At 41.8% G+C, this 15986-nt stretch overlaps 1 protein-coding gene across 4 annotated transcripts in view; it reads left to right on the top strand.

Moving 5' to 3' along the window:
• The window catches only part of lrrc7 (leucine rich repeat containing 7), a 542484-nt gene that overhangs the window by 375218 nt on the left and 151280 nt on the right, over positions 1-15986 (top strand). For all 4 annotated transcript variants that reach the window (XM_051932508.1, XM_051932506.1, XM_051932505.1 and 1 more), the window contains exon 9: positions 11951-12025. In XM_051932508.1, coding sequence (XP_051788468.1) covers positions 11951-12025 — 75 coding nt within the window. The remainder of the gene's footprint in view (positions 1-11950; positions 12026-15986) is intronic.

The following is a 15986-nucleotide window of genomic DNA, read 5'->3' as shown; positions in this document are numbered from 1 at the left end:
TACAATGATGAATTAATAGGAAAATAATAAAACAGAGGCAAGCATTTATAGCTATGGCAAACATACAAATGTTTCTTAATTTCTTATGAATGTAAATCTCAGATTACTGTGTTATTTTTCTGAAAGCAGAATAAGAGAAGAAGAAAAAAAGATCAATAGAGGCTCTGATCGGGACCCTCGAGAGACGGAGCAAGGATTCTGAGTGTTTGGGCTTGCAAGCATCCTGGATAAAAACCAACATCCAGGCCTTTAATGATCTCTTGAGCACGGCCATCATCAGTGTGTCTGTCTGCGGAGAGAGTGTCGACCTCGTCGAGAGGTTTACTTACCTCAGCAGTGACATTCATGTCTCTGGTGACTCTTCCTATGAAGTCAGTAGATGGATTGGGAGAGCATGGGGGGGTCATGAGGTCACTAGAAAGGGGTATGTGGTGCTACTGATATCTCTGCAAAAGGACGATGGTCCAAGTCTTTAGAGTTCATCGTGCTCATCTAGATTGTCAAAAATAACATCAAGTCGAGATTTGAAGGTCCCAAACGTCCTACTCTCTAGGCTTATCAAATTAACCAATTAATGAGTCGCATCACCAACGTCAATACTGATCCTTAATTGATTAACATCAATCAATTGATTGTTCTTCTCAACATTTCTTACAAAGGTGAATTAAAAGGAAAATAATAAAATAGAGGCAAGCATTTATAGCTATGGCAAACATACACATATTTCTTAATTTCTTACGAATGTAAATCTCAGATTACAGCGTTTTTTCTGAATGCAGAATAAGAGAAGAAAAAAAAAAAAGACAAGATCGTGAGAAAAATCGTGACTTAAACAGGCCATTCAGCCCAACAAGGTTGTCCATCTTACTCACCTGGATTGCTCAAAACACCATCAAGTCGAAAACTAATAGTCCATAACCTTCCTCTTGTGTTAGGGTTAGCACCGACTACTACTACCTAATTTTGTTTATTGCATCAAGGCTTTTTGACTTTGTCAGGAATCTGTATTTAATTAAAATAAAACAAAAAAAACCAATTGTACTAAATTATAAAATGCTCTGGTGAAAATGATTACCTTTGTGTTGGTAGGGTCAGTTTTTCACCCAGTTATAATTTAAGGTTATAAAACAATAGTTAGGGTCAAAACAAAAATCATAAACACACTTTGAGGGGCTTCTCTCTTTGCCTGTGTGTCTCCTTACCTGAACAAACAAACCAAACAAAGAAAGACAGACACGTTCAGACATGGAAGGCTTGCATAAGACAAATTTAGTTTAGCGTTGGTGACTTGCAGAGTACACATCTCCTGTCTGCAGCAGTCAAAAATGAGAAGAAGATTTACAGTAAGCCAAGCTCTGGATCATATCTTAAGTTGAGCGTTAAGGGGTGTACTCTTGGTTAATGTGGCATTCACAACTTTTAAGTCCTTATGATCATTTTTGCTGAAGACACTGTAACTACCATACGGGATGGACAAGCATCCCAGTTAAGAGGGGAGGGGGGCGACTCCCTACCCTGATGGGAAGCCCCAGGTGGATGGACAGGTGTGCTGACCAAGTGAGAGAAAAGTTCTTTACCTGAACAGGAGGCCCCTGATGTATGAATGGGCATCCCGACCAGGAGAGAAGAAGTTCCCTTACCCGAACGGGAAGCCCCTGGTGGATGGACAGGCGTCCTGACTGGTTATACTTACAGTATCTTTCCTGCCCAGGATCAAAGGGAAGGGTAGGAAAGCACTGTCTTTGGGGGATGTTTAATCCCCCAGGATGTTAGATAGCAGCAACTCCGGATATTGGTGCCCATTTGGACACCAGCAGGGAATGCTGGGAATTGTAGTCCAGTAATGCAGCCTTGCTGGGTTCCAGGGGTGCCGCAAGAAGGTGCTGAAGGGAGTTACACTCCCTACTATTTGGGACTTCTGCACGACCCAGAAGTGCTTCCAACGGATGAAGCCCCAGCACTGTCAGTACTCCCAGGTCCTCAAAAAGGACTGCACTGCCTTGTCTAGACAAGTCGGAGTTGATAGAAATGAAATCAACACTCAATTGGAGGAGAGCAGTGCAGTGGTGAGAGAGAGAGGAAGGAAAGACGACTTGCGTTTTGTGCTCATGTTAACAAGGTATTTGTGTTGTAAAACATTCCTTTGTTTGAACCCTTGTCTGTCTTGTGTGCTCGTGTTAGGGGTTTGGGGCTTACTGGGGGCCCCTAGCTTTTACAACACCTATTGGTTTACTCTTTATCCTGCACAAAATATGATCCCACAATGGCCTAAAAATTAGAGTGTTTATGGGTCTAGAGGGCCAAAGCTCGTCATCTTGCATAACTAGACATCAAGCCAAGACGGACACTACTGTATATCACGTGAGAGCCTCACTAAAAAACAAAATGATTATAAGCATTCATAAGTAATTCTTATAAACACAATAAAAAGGGGTGAAGGACATGAGAGTGTGCTAAAAAAAAGTACTTCTGCGTCTTCTTCTTCTACTTCTTCTTCTTCCTATTTTTATATAGGGTCACTATTTTTATTACTAGACTTCTCCAATAGATGTCTCAGCTTGAAGCATGCAAATAGAAATAAAAGCATGAAGTTGACCATACATTATGGCAAAACCCAAAGAATGGCATTTAGTTGACCCTTGCCATTTCAAGTCTTGTAGGCATTTATCTGATAACTGCTCCTTTCCAGTTAAAGGGAGACGTTCTTCAAGAATGCTATCAGGAAAATGGTGTAAAAGCTTTAAGGAAAACGCCATTGCTCACGTTCGCAACTCCTGAAAAGCTGTCATGGTCTAAAGTTGCTCAAAAGTGTTATCTTAAAGGCATAGTGTGGCTCATAAATCGTTTATTTGAAGTTAAGTACCATGGTGAATAGACTGCCCTCCGAGGTAACTGACATAAATTAAAAAGACAAAAAATAAACGATAAAAGTGCTGGCATGGCTGGTCATTAAGGTGAGTAATGGACAGTGCACTAAAGTGACAGATCATTAGAGAGTGGAAATTAAATGAACCAAACAGAGTTAGCGGGCCTCATCAACGCAAGTCTACCACAGCTCCCCAGGCAATGGAGACGGAAGCATCAAACTCCCAGTACGCTCTACAGTGTGAAATGTGTTAGCATCCACGCTAGCGACTTCTTCAGGTTCGTCGGATGGTGTACTCATGGAGTAGGGTGGCTTTTATTACATTTGATACTAGCTAATTTAACTACACAGTCATTTACTACTTTAAGCAGCAAATTAAACCATAGGGTAGCACAGTGCTGTGCACTCTTGAATTACGTATCCAGAATCCTGTTGCTATCTGCGTGTAGTCATCACGTTCTTCCTTTTTTCTGTGTGGCAGTTTCTCTAGTTTTCCTCTGCCATCCCCAAAATGTGTGGGTGTGTCAGATGAATCACCAGTTTACTAAACTGGGCCAGTGTGCATCTGTGTACCCCTGTGACGATGCGGATTCCGCTTCAGTACTCCCATCTCCCTTTTGGGAGCTCTTGAACCCGACCTCGTCGGTAATGTAACCAGATGAGCTGGACAGCGAAGACACAACAAAACAAGGGGATGGTGCAAAGTGCTGATGTGCTTTTATTAAAAACAATCAAAAGCAAAAACAGTGTCTACATCATTCTCTGAAAGGAGTCGGCCCCTTTAAATAAGCACCCGGATGTGCTCCAGGTGCGGCCCCAGTAATCTCCCACTGACACGCCCCAGTGTGGCGGAAGTGCCAGCTGTATCCCTGGAAGCATTCCGGATGTCCCTGTTCCTCTTGCCCCCAGCACTTCCTGGTGTGGCAGAAGTGCTGAGGTGCAGGGTCCTCCAGGTATTGGGGTCCCCGTGGCGGTGACCACGGGCCCCTACAGGGTCGAGCTTCCCAGGTCTGTACCCGTGGCCCCCAGTGCGGTCGCCCCCTCGAGGTCTGGAGGAGGCACAAGCCCTCCTCCAGTCTTGTCGGGCGTCCTGGCTGGGTACCACACCCATCCGGGTACTACACTCTATTCAAACCATGTTGTAATGTGTTCAATTTTAGCAGGAGTTTGGCTTCCCATTCTTTTCTCTCTTGCTGTGTTCTGAAGTTGCCCATAAGCCCCGTGACTTTAAAGTCCCTCTCACAGTGTCCATGGCTGTTGAAGTGGGCCACTACAGGAACATCTGTGTTGCCATGCTTGATGTGGCACCTGTGGAAATTCATTCTCTGGCGGAGGGTTTGTCCAGTTTCTCCCCCTTAGAGTTCAGTGTTAGGACATTTCATACATAGAATGAGGTAGACCACATTAGATGATCTGCAGGAAAATGATCACTTTATGTAATGTTCTTCTCGGCAGTGTGGTATAACTACATGGTCTGTATTATAAATGTGAGCACATGTTTTGCATCTTTTCTGTAGGCAGGGAGATGTGCCATTTTCTGTTGGTTCACTTAGGGAGCTTCGGGCAATTAGTTGCTGTGGGTTTGGCGGTTGTCTGTATGCCAGGAGGGGAGGTTCTGGAAATCCATTTTTCAACGTTTCATCATTATTTAGCATTGGCTGCAGTTTTTTTATAATTCTTTGAAGTGCTTGAAGTGTATGAAGAAAACAATAAGAAAAAAAAAGGTGCACTACCGATAGGCTCATCTGCATCCTTGCATACCATTGCTTAAAAGGCACAGACACCAATATTAGATCTTCCAGTTTCTGTTTCAAAAAATAGATGAAGCATTAAACAGGATGTAATAAACAAGAAAAAACTCTACGTTACATCACTAAAGCAGCATATTGTGCCTTAAAGAAAAAGGCTTGTCCTGTAAAGAAAGATGTAAGGTAGAGCAGAAGATGTAAATGCCAGGATGGAGTAAACATGTTATGTCAGACTGTTATTTGTAGATTACAGCTCTGCCTTCAGCACTGTAATTCTGTCCAGACCAAGGATCCCCAACTCCAGTCCTGGAGGGCCCCAATGGCTGCAGGTTTTCTTTCTAGCCCTTTTCTTAATTAGTGGCCTGTTTTTGCTTCTAATTAATGTCTTGAATTCATTTTAATTGACTTGCTCTTGAACACTCAGACCCCTTCATTGTCTTTTTCCTTAATTAGCAGCCAAACAGTAATGACACACATAATTAACCAAAATATGACCAGCAAACTGAGTCCATCATATGATATCTGAAAATAAAGAAAGATGAAGGTCTCAGGAATGTTGATCTGCTCAGGTCCACAAAACATTTTAATGGAGCTCTTAGAAAAGAGAAAATCAACAATTACAGAAATGTCTGCTATTGCACAATGAGAGCAGCAACAAACCATGAAATTAAAGAACGGGTTTAATTAATAACAAGACTTGGCACCTAATGAAGCAACTGGTTGGTGTTTGAGACCCTGACTTAGTTGGTCTTCTGTTGGCTCACTCACTTCACATTTCATTTCTGTTTGGGTGCCATTTAAGGAAAGAAATGAAGGAATTCAGAGGAACACATCTTAAAAAACTAGTCAAAACTCAAAAGAAGTTAATTATCAGCAAAAACAGGTCACTAATTAAGAAAAGGGGCCCTCCACGACCGGAGTTGGTGACCCCTGGTCCAGACTAATCACCAAGCCCCGTCAGTGCCTACTGATGCTATACACCCTCAGCTATATGAACAGAAGTAACTCCAATACCATCATAAAGATTGCTGATGATTCTACCATCATAGGCTTGATCACAGACAATGACGAGACAACCTATCAGGAGAAGATTAGGCCCCTGTGAGAGTGTAGTCAGGACAGTAACCTCTCTCTAAATGTCAGCAGCACTAAGGAGTTGATCATTGATTTTAAGAAGCAGCAGGAAAATCGTGCCCCCATTTAGATTGGGGTGGAAAGAGTCAACATTTTTAAATTTCTGGGGGATTTCCATCATCACAAATGATCTTAGGTGGACAGAACACTTATTAGTATCCATTCATCCATTTCCTGATCCTACTTATTTCATTACAGTGTCACAGGGATGTGAGGCCTGTCCTGAAAGTATTGGACGCCAAGTAGGAGTAAGGCCATGGTCTATCATAGGACACACACACATCTTCACTCCTTCATATTTAGAGTCACCCCAAAATTTATACCATTCTTCAAAACTGAAGAGGACAGTCCTATAACTAAAACTTACTCCATACTTCACGTTCAGACTATAGGAACAGTTCAGATCCTCAGCCCAGTTAGTAAGAGCAAGGATGGCACAGTGGATAGCACTTGTACATTATACTTCAAGAGTGCTGGATTTGTATTCCTGGCCTGGGCAACCATGGTTTGGTGTTTGCACATTCTCCCCATGCGTGCATAGGCTTTTCTATGGGTACCCTGATCTTCTTCTTCTTCTTCTTTTGGCTGCTCCCGTTAGGAGTCGCCACAGTGGATCATCTTGATCACTATCCTCCTGTCCTCTGCTCTTGCTCCGTTATTCCCATCACCTGCATGTCCTCTCTCATCACATCCATAAACCTTCTCTTAGGCCCTCTTCTTTTCCTCTTGCCTGGCAATTCTATCTTTAACATCCTTTTCCTAATATATATATATGATATATTGATATAGTGATATATTTTATCACTTGCCCTAATGTGTTCCTTCAGCACTTTTCCTCTGTATTTGTGTGTGTCTGAACCTGTCTTCACCAGCACTCCGTCTCCCAAGCACATTCCTGTAAAGGCCTGCGTCTTAGACTCTGTCATTATTTTCGAGGTGCCTTTCACACCTACTGTCAAGTTTTACACTGGTCGTCTTTGAAGGAGACTCTCATTGTGCCTTATACACCTTTATTCCTCCTCATATGTCTCACACTCACACTTCTTCTTTCGTCCCATCACCAAAACCAAACTGACCAATCACAGCAAAGCCAAACTGAACAATCAGATTATTCAGAGGGACTGGATTCCCAGACCTTAGTGTATTATAATATAGTACACTGTATATGCCACAATTCAAATATAACCTCTATATGTACAGATGCATACCCCTGATTGACTCCCATGACTGACTGACAAGAAGCAGATGATAGCATGGCTGAGTGTGCCTTCATGGTCCATCCCGTATCCTTTTTAATATTTTAGTTACTAATGTTTTGTATACAAAAAATATACTCTGAAGAATAATTTTCATCCATCCATCCATCCATTATCCAACCTGCTATATCCTAGCTACAGGGTCACAGGGGTCTGCTGGAGCCAATCCCAGCCAACACAGGGCACAAGGCAGGAAACAAACCCCGGGCAGGGTGCCAGCCCACCGCAGGAATAATTTTCAACACTAGAAAATATATTTAAAAAATCAAGAATCTAATTCTTTCCCTCTCTCTCTCTTTCAGTCTCTTTGGTTTGACCTAAATTTTGCAGGTACTGCAGCAGAATTTTTTATGGCCTGATGCCCTTCCTAACACCAATCTGTTTTAGTAGCCTTTTATGACACACAAAAGAGTTGTCCTAGCCCTGGGGCACATGGATAAAACAAAATTCTAACATAACAATTAGTTTCAAATTAATAAAGATTCACGTCTATAAATTAAACATTTATAATTATTCAAGTATCTCCTTTCAATGGAAAACTATTGTCCTCCATTATTCCAAAATGCGTTATTCACACAGTTCCATATTTACTTCTACACATCAAAAATGTATATACATTTATTAAAAAAAAAAAAACATGAAACAGGAGTTTTTGCTTTTATTTAGCAAAAATATCTGCCACTGGAGTAAGCAATAAATGTAAAATTAGATAAACAGGATTTGTTTGTTCACTTACTCAAGAGTGGTGTTAGGGGTGGGAAGTGGGGCGACCACCCCAGGCCCTGTGCCTAAGGGGGCCCCACTTTTGAGGTCAGTGTGTCCCATTCGAGCGGATTTATCAAGTTATATTCTCCAGTATATATATATTTGAGATGCTTCTAAGAGGAACCCTTTTAAAATCCCTCTTCAAGGTCAAATTCCGTACATGTACATCTTTGAAAACATTCCATAGTCCAAATATTAATGTACAAAAACATGTATCGCTAGTGATAACCGGTTGATATGACATTAACATGAGTTATAATTAAGACATCCTGCATATCGAGAATCAGAGGATACTTGCTATTTAGGTAGTTTTCTAGAAGAGGCCCTGCTAATTTCCTCATGACACCGCGTCGCATTTCACACTGTCGGGGTATTGTCATGAATTATGAAGTACACTTTTTTAATAGATTATATCGTTACTAGTCATTTAGCCCGTTACAATAACGGGCGCTAGAACAGTAGTGCATAAACATTAGTAGGAACAGTCTATATTAAATGGCAAGGGACTTTGACCTCATTCTTTTTGTTGGTCGTATTTTTCTTTCTTTCAGCCTTTCTTTTGTTGATGTTTACTTGCTGAGCTGACCGTTCTTTGTGGGCTGCCGCCGTGTATTTTGTGTCTAATTTTCTGTGACAGTAATACTGTCTTGTACGGCTCTATTCAATAAGGGCGCGCACAAAAAGGCGAGCTTCAAAATTGAGCATGGCGAATAAAGGCGTTCATAGATAATTTAGTTCAAATGGCTCTGGAATATGTGAAGAGCAACAAAGGTGCAGATCTTTATTTACGCGCGCCTTTATTCGCTGCGCCCAATTGAGGTCGCCCTTTTGAGGCTCGCCTTTTTGTGTGCGCCCTTATTGAAGGATACCGTCTTGTACGTCCGCTGGCTTGTACGTCCGTAATATACCTTTAATTTTCTCTGGCGGTAATACAGGCGTGCGCGTCGGTAATATGCCTTTAATCTCCTCTGACAGTAATACTGGCTTGTATGTGGCTGTAATATGCGTCACTGTATTGTGTACCTTTAATTTCTTCTCGCTGTAATGCTGGTTTGTATTTCCATAAAACGCCTCTAACTTTCTCTGACAGTAATATCACGCGTCGCACCGTGCCCCGCGCATGCGCACTTCATCAGAAGACACCCACACACGGACACCTGGACGCACACAGGGATTTTATATATATACTGTAGATATTTTGATAAAGTCTGCGTGTTATCTTGCAAAAATTTATCTGAATACTGTAATGACAAAATCCAGTGTATGTTAACATTATTTTTAATAAATTTGTGTGTACGTTTATACAGTCCACATATACAGGTAACAGTGTTTGACGTAACCGGCCCCACGTGGGGTTAGTCAGCCCGAGGCCCTGCACACCCCTAAGGCCATCTCTGCACTTACCTAGATTTTATTTTGTGCAATGAGATTTTTCTTATTAACATGTGCATTAACTCGAAATTATTTTATTGTCTGAATATTTGACATGTTTTGATTTCTGTAGATTTTCTAAGATCTAAGTTGTTATTTAAACTGATTGCACTACCAATATACCTTGAAAATCATAATCATCACTGTCTCAGTCTGTACTTTTCTTTATTAGTTCAAACACCTAACTTGCTCCTACATAATTATTTAACTGAGAGCTTAACATAATCACTCCGGTTCATTAGTAAGCCATTAGTATTCTTTGAATTTCTCTGATCTTGTACATACTTTCATGATGGTTGTGGGATTCATTTCATGAAAAGAATGAAACTGTTTGCTGAATGCCAGCTTTAATCCACTTTAATAAAATGATATCTGTCTGAGTGTCAGTCTGTTTGTCTGACCAACTGCTATGTCTTTTGTCATTACAACAGATGGTTATCACAAGCAGTTTTAGAAAATAAGTGCCATGCATTTGTCATTCCAACATATGGTGCTTCACAAGAATTTTTAGTAATAAAAAGCATTGCATTTATCATACACAACAGGTGGCACACCATGAACATTTTTAGTAATGTGTTTAATTAATACATGCATTACAAAATACATTTCAATAGATGTAGCACTGCAAACATTAGCGCTGAGGTCTGTGTTGATTACTCAGATTTCAACCCATCATAGATATAATATAATATAATATAATATAATATAATATAATATAATATAATATAATATAATATATTAGGTGCAATACCCTAACATCTAACATACACTTCAGTGTTAATGTTTGCAGTCCAACATTAATTGAAATGTATTATGTAATGCATGTAGTAATTAAATGCATTATTGCAAATGTTTGTGATGCACCATCTGGTGAACTGAAAGAGACACAGCAACCAGACTGATATACAGACAAAACACGGACATTATCAGCTGTGCCACCCATCTAAGACAGTTTTAAATCTAAATAATCAATGTAGACCTCAGCATTAACATTAGCAGTGCACCAAGTGAGGCGTATGTCTCTGTTATATGATATTTGGTGTAGTTGAATAGAAAAATGAGGGGTCATTGATTTGAAAAAGCTAGTGTTAATGTTTTTGTTGTGCAATCTATTGAAATAACAGAGATACAACAACTGGACAGATATACAGATAGACATACAGACACTAATCTATTTTTTTGTAGAACTCGCTGTGCTACCTGTCTCTGATGGGTTGAAATCTAAGTAATCAAAGTAGACCTCAGCATTAACTTTTGCAGTGCAAAGCATACATCTCTGTTATATGGCACTATTGGATTCATAAAGCAGTGTTAATGTTTGTGATGCACCATCTGTTGGAATGACAGGGGCAAAGCATAGGTCTCTGTTATATGCCCTTTCGGTGGTGCAGTGGGTAGCGCTGCTGCCTCACAGTTAGGAGACCTGGATTCGCTTCCCGGGTCCTCCCTGCGTGGAGTTTGAATGTTCTCCCCATGTATGCGTGGGTTTCCTCCCACAGTCCAAAGACATCCAGGTTTGGTGCATTAGCGATCCTAAATTGTCCCTAGTGTGTGCTTGGTGTGTGTGTGTGTGTGTGTGCCAAGTGGTAGGTTGGCGTCCTGCCTGGGGTTTGTTTCCTGCCTTGCGCCCTCTGTTGGCTGGGATTGGCTCCAGCAGACCCCCGTGACCCTGTAGTTAGGATATAGCGGGTTGGATAATTGATGGATGGATATATGCCCTTTGGTATGGGATTCGTAAAAGCAGTGCTACTGATGCACCATCTATTGGAATGACAGGGGCAAAGCATAGGTCTCTGTTATATGCCTTTTCGGTGGTGCAGTGGGTAGCGCTGCTGCCTCGCAGTTAGGAGACCTGGGTTCGCTTCCCGGGCCCTCCCTGCGTGGAGTTTGAATGTTCTCCCCGTGCATGCGTGGGTTTCCTCCCATAGTCCAAAGACATGCAGGTTTAGGTGCATTACCGATCCTAAATTGCTCCTAGTGTGTGCTTGGTGTGTGTGTGTGTGTGTGTGCCAAGTGGTAGGCTGGCGTCCTGCCTGGGGTTTGTTTCCTGCCTTGCGCCCTCTGTTGGCTGGGATTGGCTCCAGCAGACCCCCATGACCCTGTAGTTAGGATATAGCGGGTTGGAAAATGGATGGATGGATGGATATATTCCCTTTGGTATGGGATTCGTAAAAGCAGTGCTACTGATGCACCATTTGTTAGAATGAAAAATACAATGCACTTTATTACTACAAATGTTTGTGATGCACCATCTATTGGAATGACAGAGACATAACAAACAGATGGACACACAGGCACAAATTCTCTTATTAAGGTGTACAATATACTATAATAGCAGGTTAAGAGACAGGGACAGGGACAAAGTAAGCTGAAGACAGCCTAGATGTTTAAAGTGAATTGTCTTTGCCACTATGGTGCACAATTGAAACTCACATATACAAAATGCAATTTTTCTTATCTTTATTTTGTTTTCATTTCCTCCATAACATATCAAACATGATTGATTTCTTCTTGATTATCTAAATCTCCTCGTTCTGATAATGAGTCACAGGGACTCGGAGTTTCTCCTGGCAGAATCAGGCATACTCATACCTGGATAAATGAGATCAATTAAGTGGACGACATTTTATTGTATATTTATGCATTTAGAAATCGATCTGTCTGGTTTCCGAACTGAGTTTAAGTGCTAGTGTTGGACATTTTTTGGTGTAAATGCATTTAGACTCAAACAAATGTGTTTCTTTTTTCAGCCAGAAGTCCTGGAGCAAATACAGAATCTGAGAGAACTGTGGATGGACAACAACTCTTTACAGACATTACCAGGGGTAGGAATTAATCGCATTTTCTTTTTCAAAGATGGATTTTTTTGTTTCCTTACTTGTTTTAGCTATGAAGTATATGAAAAGTATACACACCTTTTGAATTTTATACCTTCTTCAGCCTCATAAGTCCATCCACCCATCCATTATCCAACCCACTATATCCTAATTACAGGGTCACGAGGGTCCGCTGGAGCCAACACAGGGTGCAAGGCAGGAAACAAACCCCGGGCAGGGCGCCAGCCCTCATAAATGTACTTCCAAATTCATTAACAGAGGAGTTTGTTTCAGTGTTCTAAAACAACATCACAACGTCATCAATCCATATTACTAACCGAGAATGGTAAACCGGATGGCATGGACGCAGGTACACGGCGATAGGACCATGAGACATACTGCGCAGGCGCGTACAGCGCGCGTCTCATAAACCGCACGCGAAGTCGTATCCACCGCGAACGAAGGAGTCACGGCCCAAAAACGAAAGAGCTCAACTGACGTGAATGAAAAATGAAGCAACAACGCTCCCATAGCTAAAGACTAACGACACAGCCATACAAAAAAGAGGATTCTGCGCTGCAGCCCAGATTCAAACGGAAGAGACTACAGCGGCCCCACAGGTCCACAATGATAGTACGGAAGACGCAGGCGTCACCACCATATTGTGAGTGGCACTACTACGGAAGGCACAGGCGTCACCGCCATATTGTGAGTGGCACTACTGTGGAGTGAAGTTAGGAATAATGTGCTGCTTAGGATTGTACAAACCGCTGAACGCTTTACACCGAATTCAAACATAATACAGCTCAACGATACAAACATGAGCCCACCTAGATAAGATCAATGAACACAGGCGCCTACAACGCGCGTCTGAAACTGCGGAAGCAAAGCAGGCACGGGTTCAAAACGAACGACCTCGACTGACGGATATACAAACACGAGCCCGGCTGGATAAAATCAATGAACGCAGAAGCCTACAACGTGCGTCTGAAATGCCGCAAGCAAAGCGGGCACGGCTCCAAGACGAACAAGCTCGAAAGAAAATAATTCTGGAAATGCTGACAAAGAATAACAAAACGAGCATTTCATCAGATCTTCATATCCTTTGGCGAGTCCTTGCTAAAATCGTATTTTGTGCACAAACATCCTTTAATTTGTCTCAGTGAGGCAGAGCTTTATTTGGCCAAACAAGTCCTAATTTTGCCAGCTGTTTGGGATCCTCACTGCACTGTACACTTAAAGTCTTGCCACAGATTTCCTCTTGGAATTGCTTTCTGGGCTTTTAACTCAGACATTGAAGGATTCAAAACCTTTTAGATTTTTGGGGCAGTGGGCTCCGTGTTGATTATGCTTTACATTGTACGGTTTATTGTCAGAATGGAAGAGAATGTGCTGAAACTCGACACCCTTAGTCCTTCCCACCATCCTCACCTGCCCTGCTGTCTTCAAACCATCTCCAAAACTAATGTTCTCCCAACTCTGCTTTGCTGTAGGGATTATGGGAGTGAGGTGATGCCCGGTTGTTTTTTTTTGGTCTTCCTATGGACACCAAAGCATTTCCACCTCATCTCATAGTGGGCCCCTTTATCCAGAATGATGGCAAAGATGAAAACAAATATAAACATAATAAGAATTAACAATAGGTGAAACAATAGAAGAATCCTTTGGAGTACTGGGTAGGGCCTCCTAATGCTCTCATAACAGCCTCTTCTCTGCATTCCTCAAGATGTTGGAATCATTCCTTTGGTCCATATTGATATGATTGCATCATGCAGTTTCTACAGGTTGGTTGGCTGAGCATTCATGCTGCGAGTCTCCTGTTCTACCACATCATCATCATCATCGTGGTAGACAGTTAGACTCAAAACTAGACTTGATGCTTTTTTATAAGAATTAGGTGGATAAGAATGATGAGCTTTGTTATTTTAAATTACCTGCTCTCGTCTAGATCATTCTAATGTTCTAATCACAAAGGTATTCTGCTGTACTCAGATCCAGAGATTAAGAAGGCTACTCATTGTCCTCTTCATGAAACCAGTTGGAAGACTCTGCAAGATCCAAGAAGCATTCTGGTCCAGGTTGACCTGATCACATCATATTCATCAGCTGCACATTCATGCTGCAAATCTCCCGTTCTCCCACAACCCAAAGGTGTTCTACTGGATTCAGAACCAGTGATTTGGAAAGGCCACTGAAGAACACTAAACTCATTGACTTCTTCATGAAACCAGTCTGAGATGACTTTTGCTTTGTGACATGGTGCATTATCACCATTAGAAGATGAGTTAACTGTGACCATGAAGGGAAGAACGTAGTCAACAACAACACTCAGATAGGCCGTGGCATTCGAGCAATTATTCATTCATATTGACAGACCCCCAAGTGTGCCAAGAAAACATTCCCCAACACCATTACACCATCACCACCAGGCAGGTTGGGTGCATGCATTCATGATGTTGTTGACCCTACCGTCTGTGTACCTCAGTAGAAATTGAGATTTATCGAACCAGGTTACATGTTTCCAGTCTTCAGTTGTCCAGTTTTGGTGAACCTGTGCCCACTGCAGCCTCAGCTTACTGTTCTTGGCTGACAGGAGTGGAACCCGACGTGGTCTTCTGCTCTTGTTGCCCATCCACCTCAAGGTCTGACGTGTTATGCATTCTGAGATGACTTTCTGCTCACCACGGTTGCACACAGTGGTTATCTGAGTTACAGTAGCCTTTCTGCCAGCCTTTCGAACCAGTCTGGCCATTCTCTTCCGACCTTTCTTATCAACAACTGCCGCCCACTGAATGTTTTTCGTTTTCCTACCCGTTCTGAGTAAACTCTAGAGATTGTTGTGTGTACAAATCCCAGGAAATCAGCAGTTGCAGAAACACCCAAAACCAGCCTGTATGGCACCAACAACCATTCCATGGTCTAAATCACTGAGATCCCATTTTTGTCCCCATTCTGGTGTCTGATCTGAACATTCACTGGAGTTCCTGACCTGTATCTGCATCATTTGATGCATTGCCCTACTGCCTCATGATTGGCTGATCGTACAGGTCTTCATAATAATTTGCTCAGTGAGTGAACAGTACACAAGAAGCTACCCATTCTTACAGAAGTCCTTGTATTCTCAACTGCGACTGACTCCACCATCCCACTAACACAATCTGAAAGGTGTGAGAATGTTAGGATTTTCTTCTGTTTTATGTAATCTATGTGTTCATTTATATTTCATCATTAGGACACACAGTCCTGAAATGTTGGGAAGCCAACTTCATTCTCATGACCACTGCGGGTCATTTTCAAGAAACACATGGTTGCTCACTTCAGTGAAATGCTTACAGAATGATATTACACTGAGTCTACGGTAGTTAGATAAGATGATTCATATTTTAGGTTTGAGTGGATGATTAATTCGGTGCTCGTTGCTTATTCCCAACGGTGACCCTGCACTATGTGCCAAAGAGAACAATCGAGATGTCACTTAGAGGCAGCCCCCCCCCCCGCCGTGCACACCGAGTGATGGAGTTATCAGGCGGGCTGTACCGTATCCTATTTTTATTCATATCTTAATCTAACACCCTTGTATTTTTAATTGAGGCGAGATTAATTTGTCAAACGACAATTCTAAATGACTGCGAGGAAGATTCCGTTGTGCAGTCGCGCACATCGTTTCCGTCGATGACATTTTTTAAAAACTCGGAGATGCTTTTTACTTCCAGCCATGATCTCATTCCGTTCCAAATTGAACGTCGGCCAGGATTTCCTGTAGACTTGTAAGAAAACAACATGTTTGTGCACTGAGTATTGCCTAAATGATTAAAAATTAATTGCTTATGTCGACAGTGGAGGTGAATTGAATGCAAATGCAATGTTTGTATTCAGTGGGGTTTTACATTTTTAATAAAAGGTTTCATTGAAGTGATACACTGGCAGTGACAGAAATTTCCTCAATGCGCTGTGTATGGATTGGACATTG

The sequence above is a fragment of the Erpetoichthys calabaricus genome, chromosome 10 (genome assembly GCF_900747795.2).
Source record: "Erpetoichthys calabaricus chromosome 10, fErpCal1.3, whole genome shotgun sequence".
Classification (NCBI taxonomy): domain Eukaryota; kingdom Metazoa; phylum Chordata; class Cladistia; order Polypteriformes; family Polypteridae; genus Erpetoichthys; species Erpetoichthys calabaricus.
Note: the sequence above shows the minus strand (reverse complement) of the source record. Positions and strands in the feature narration are given on the sequence as shown.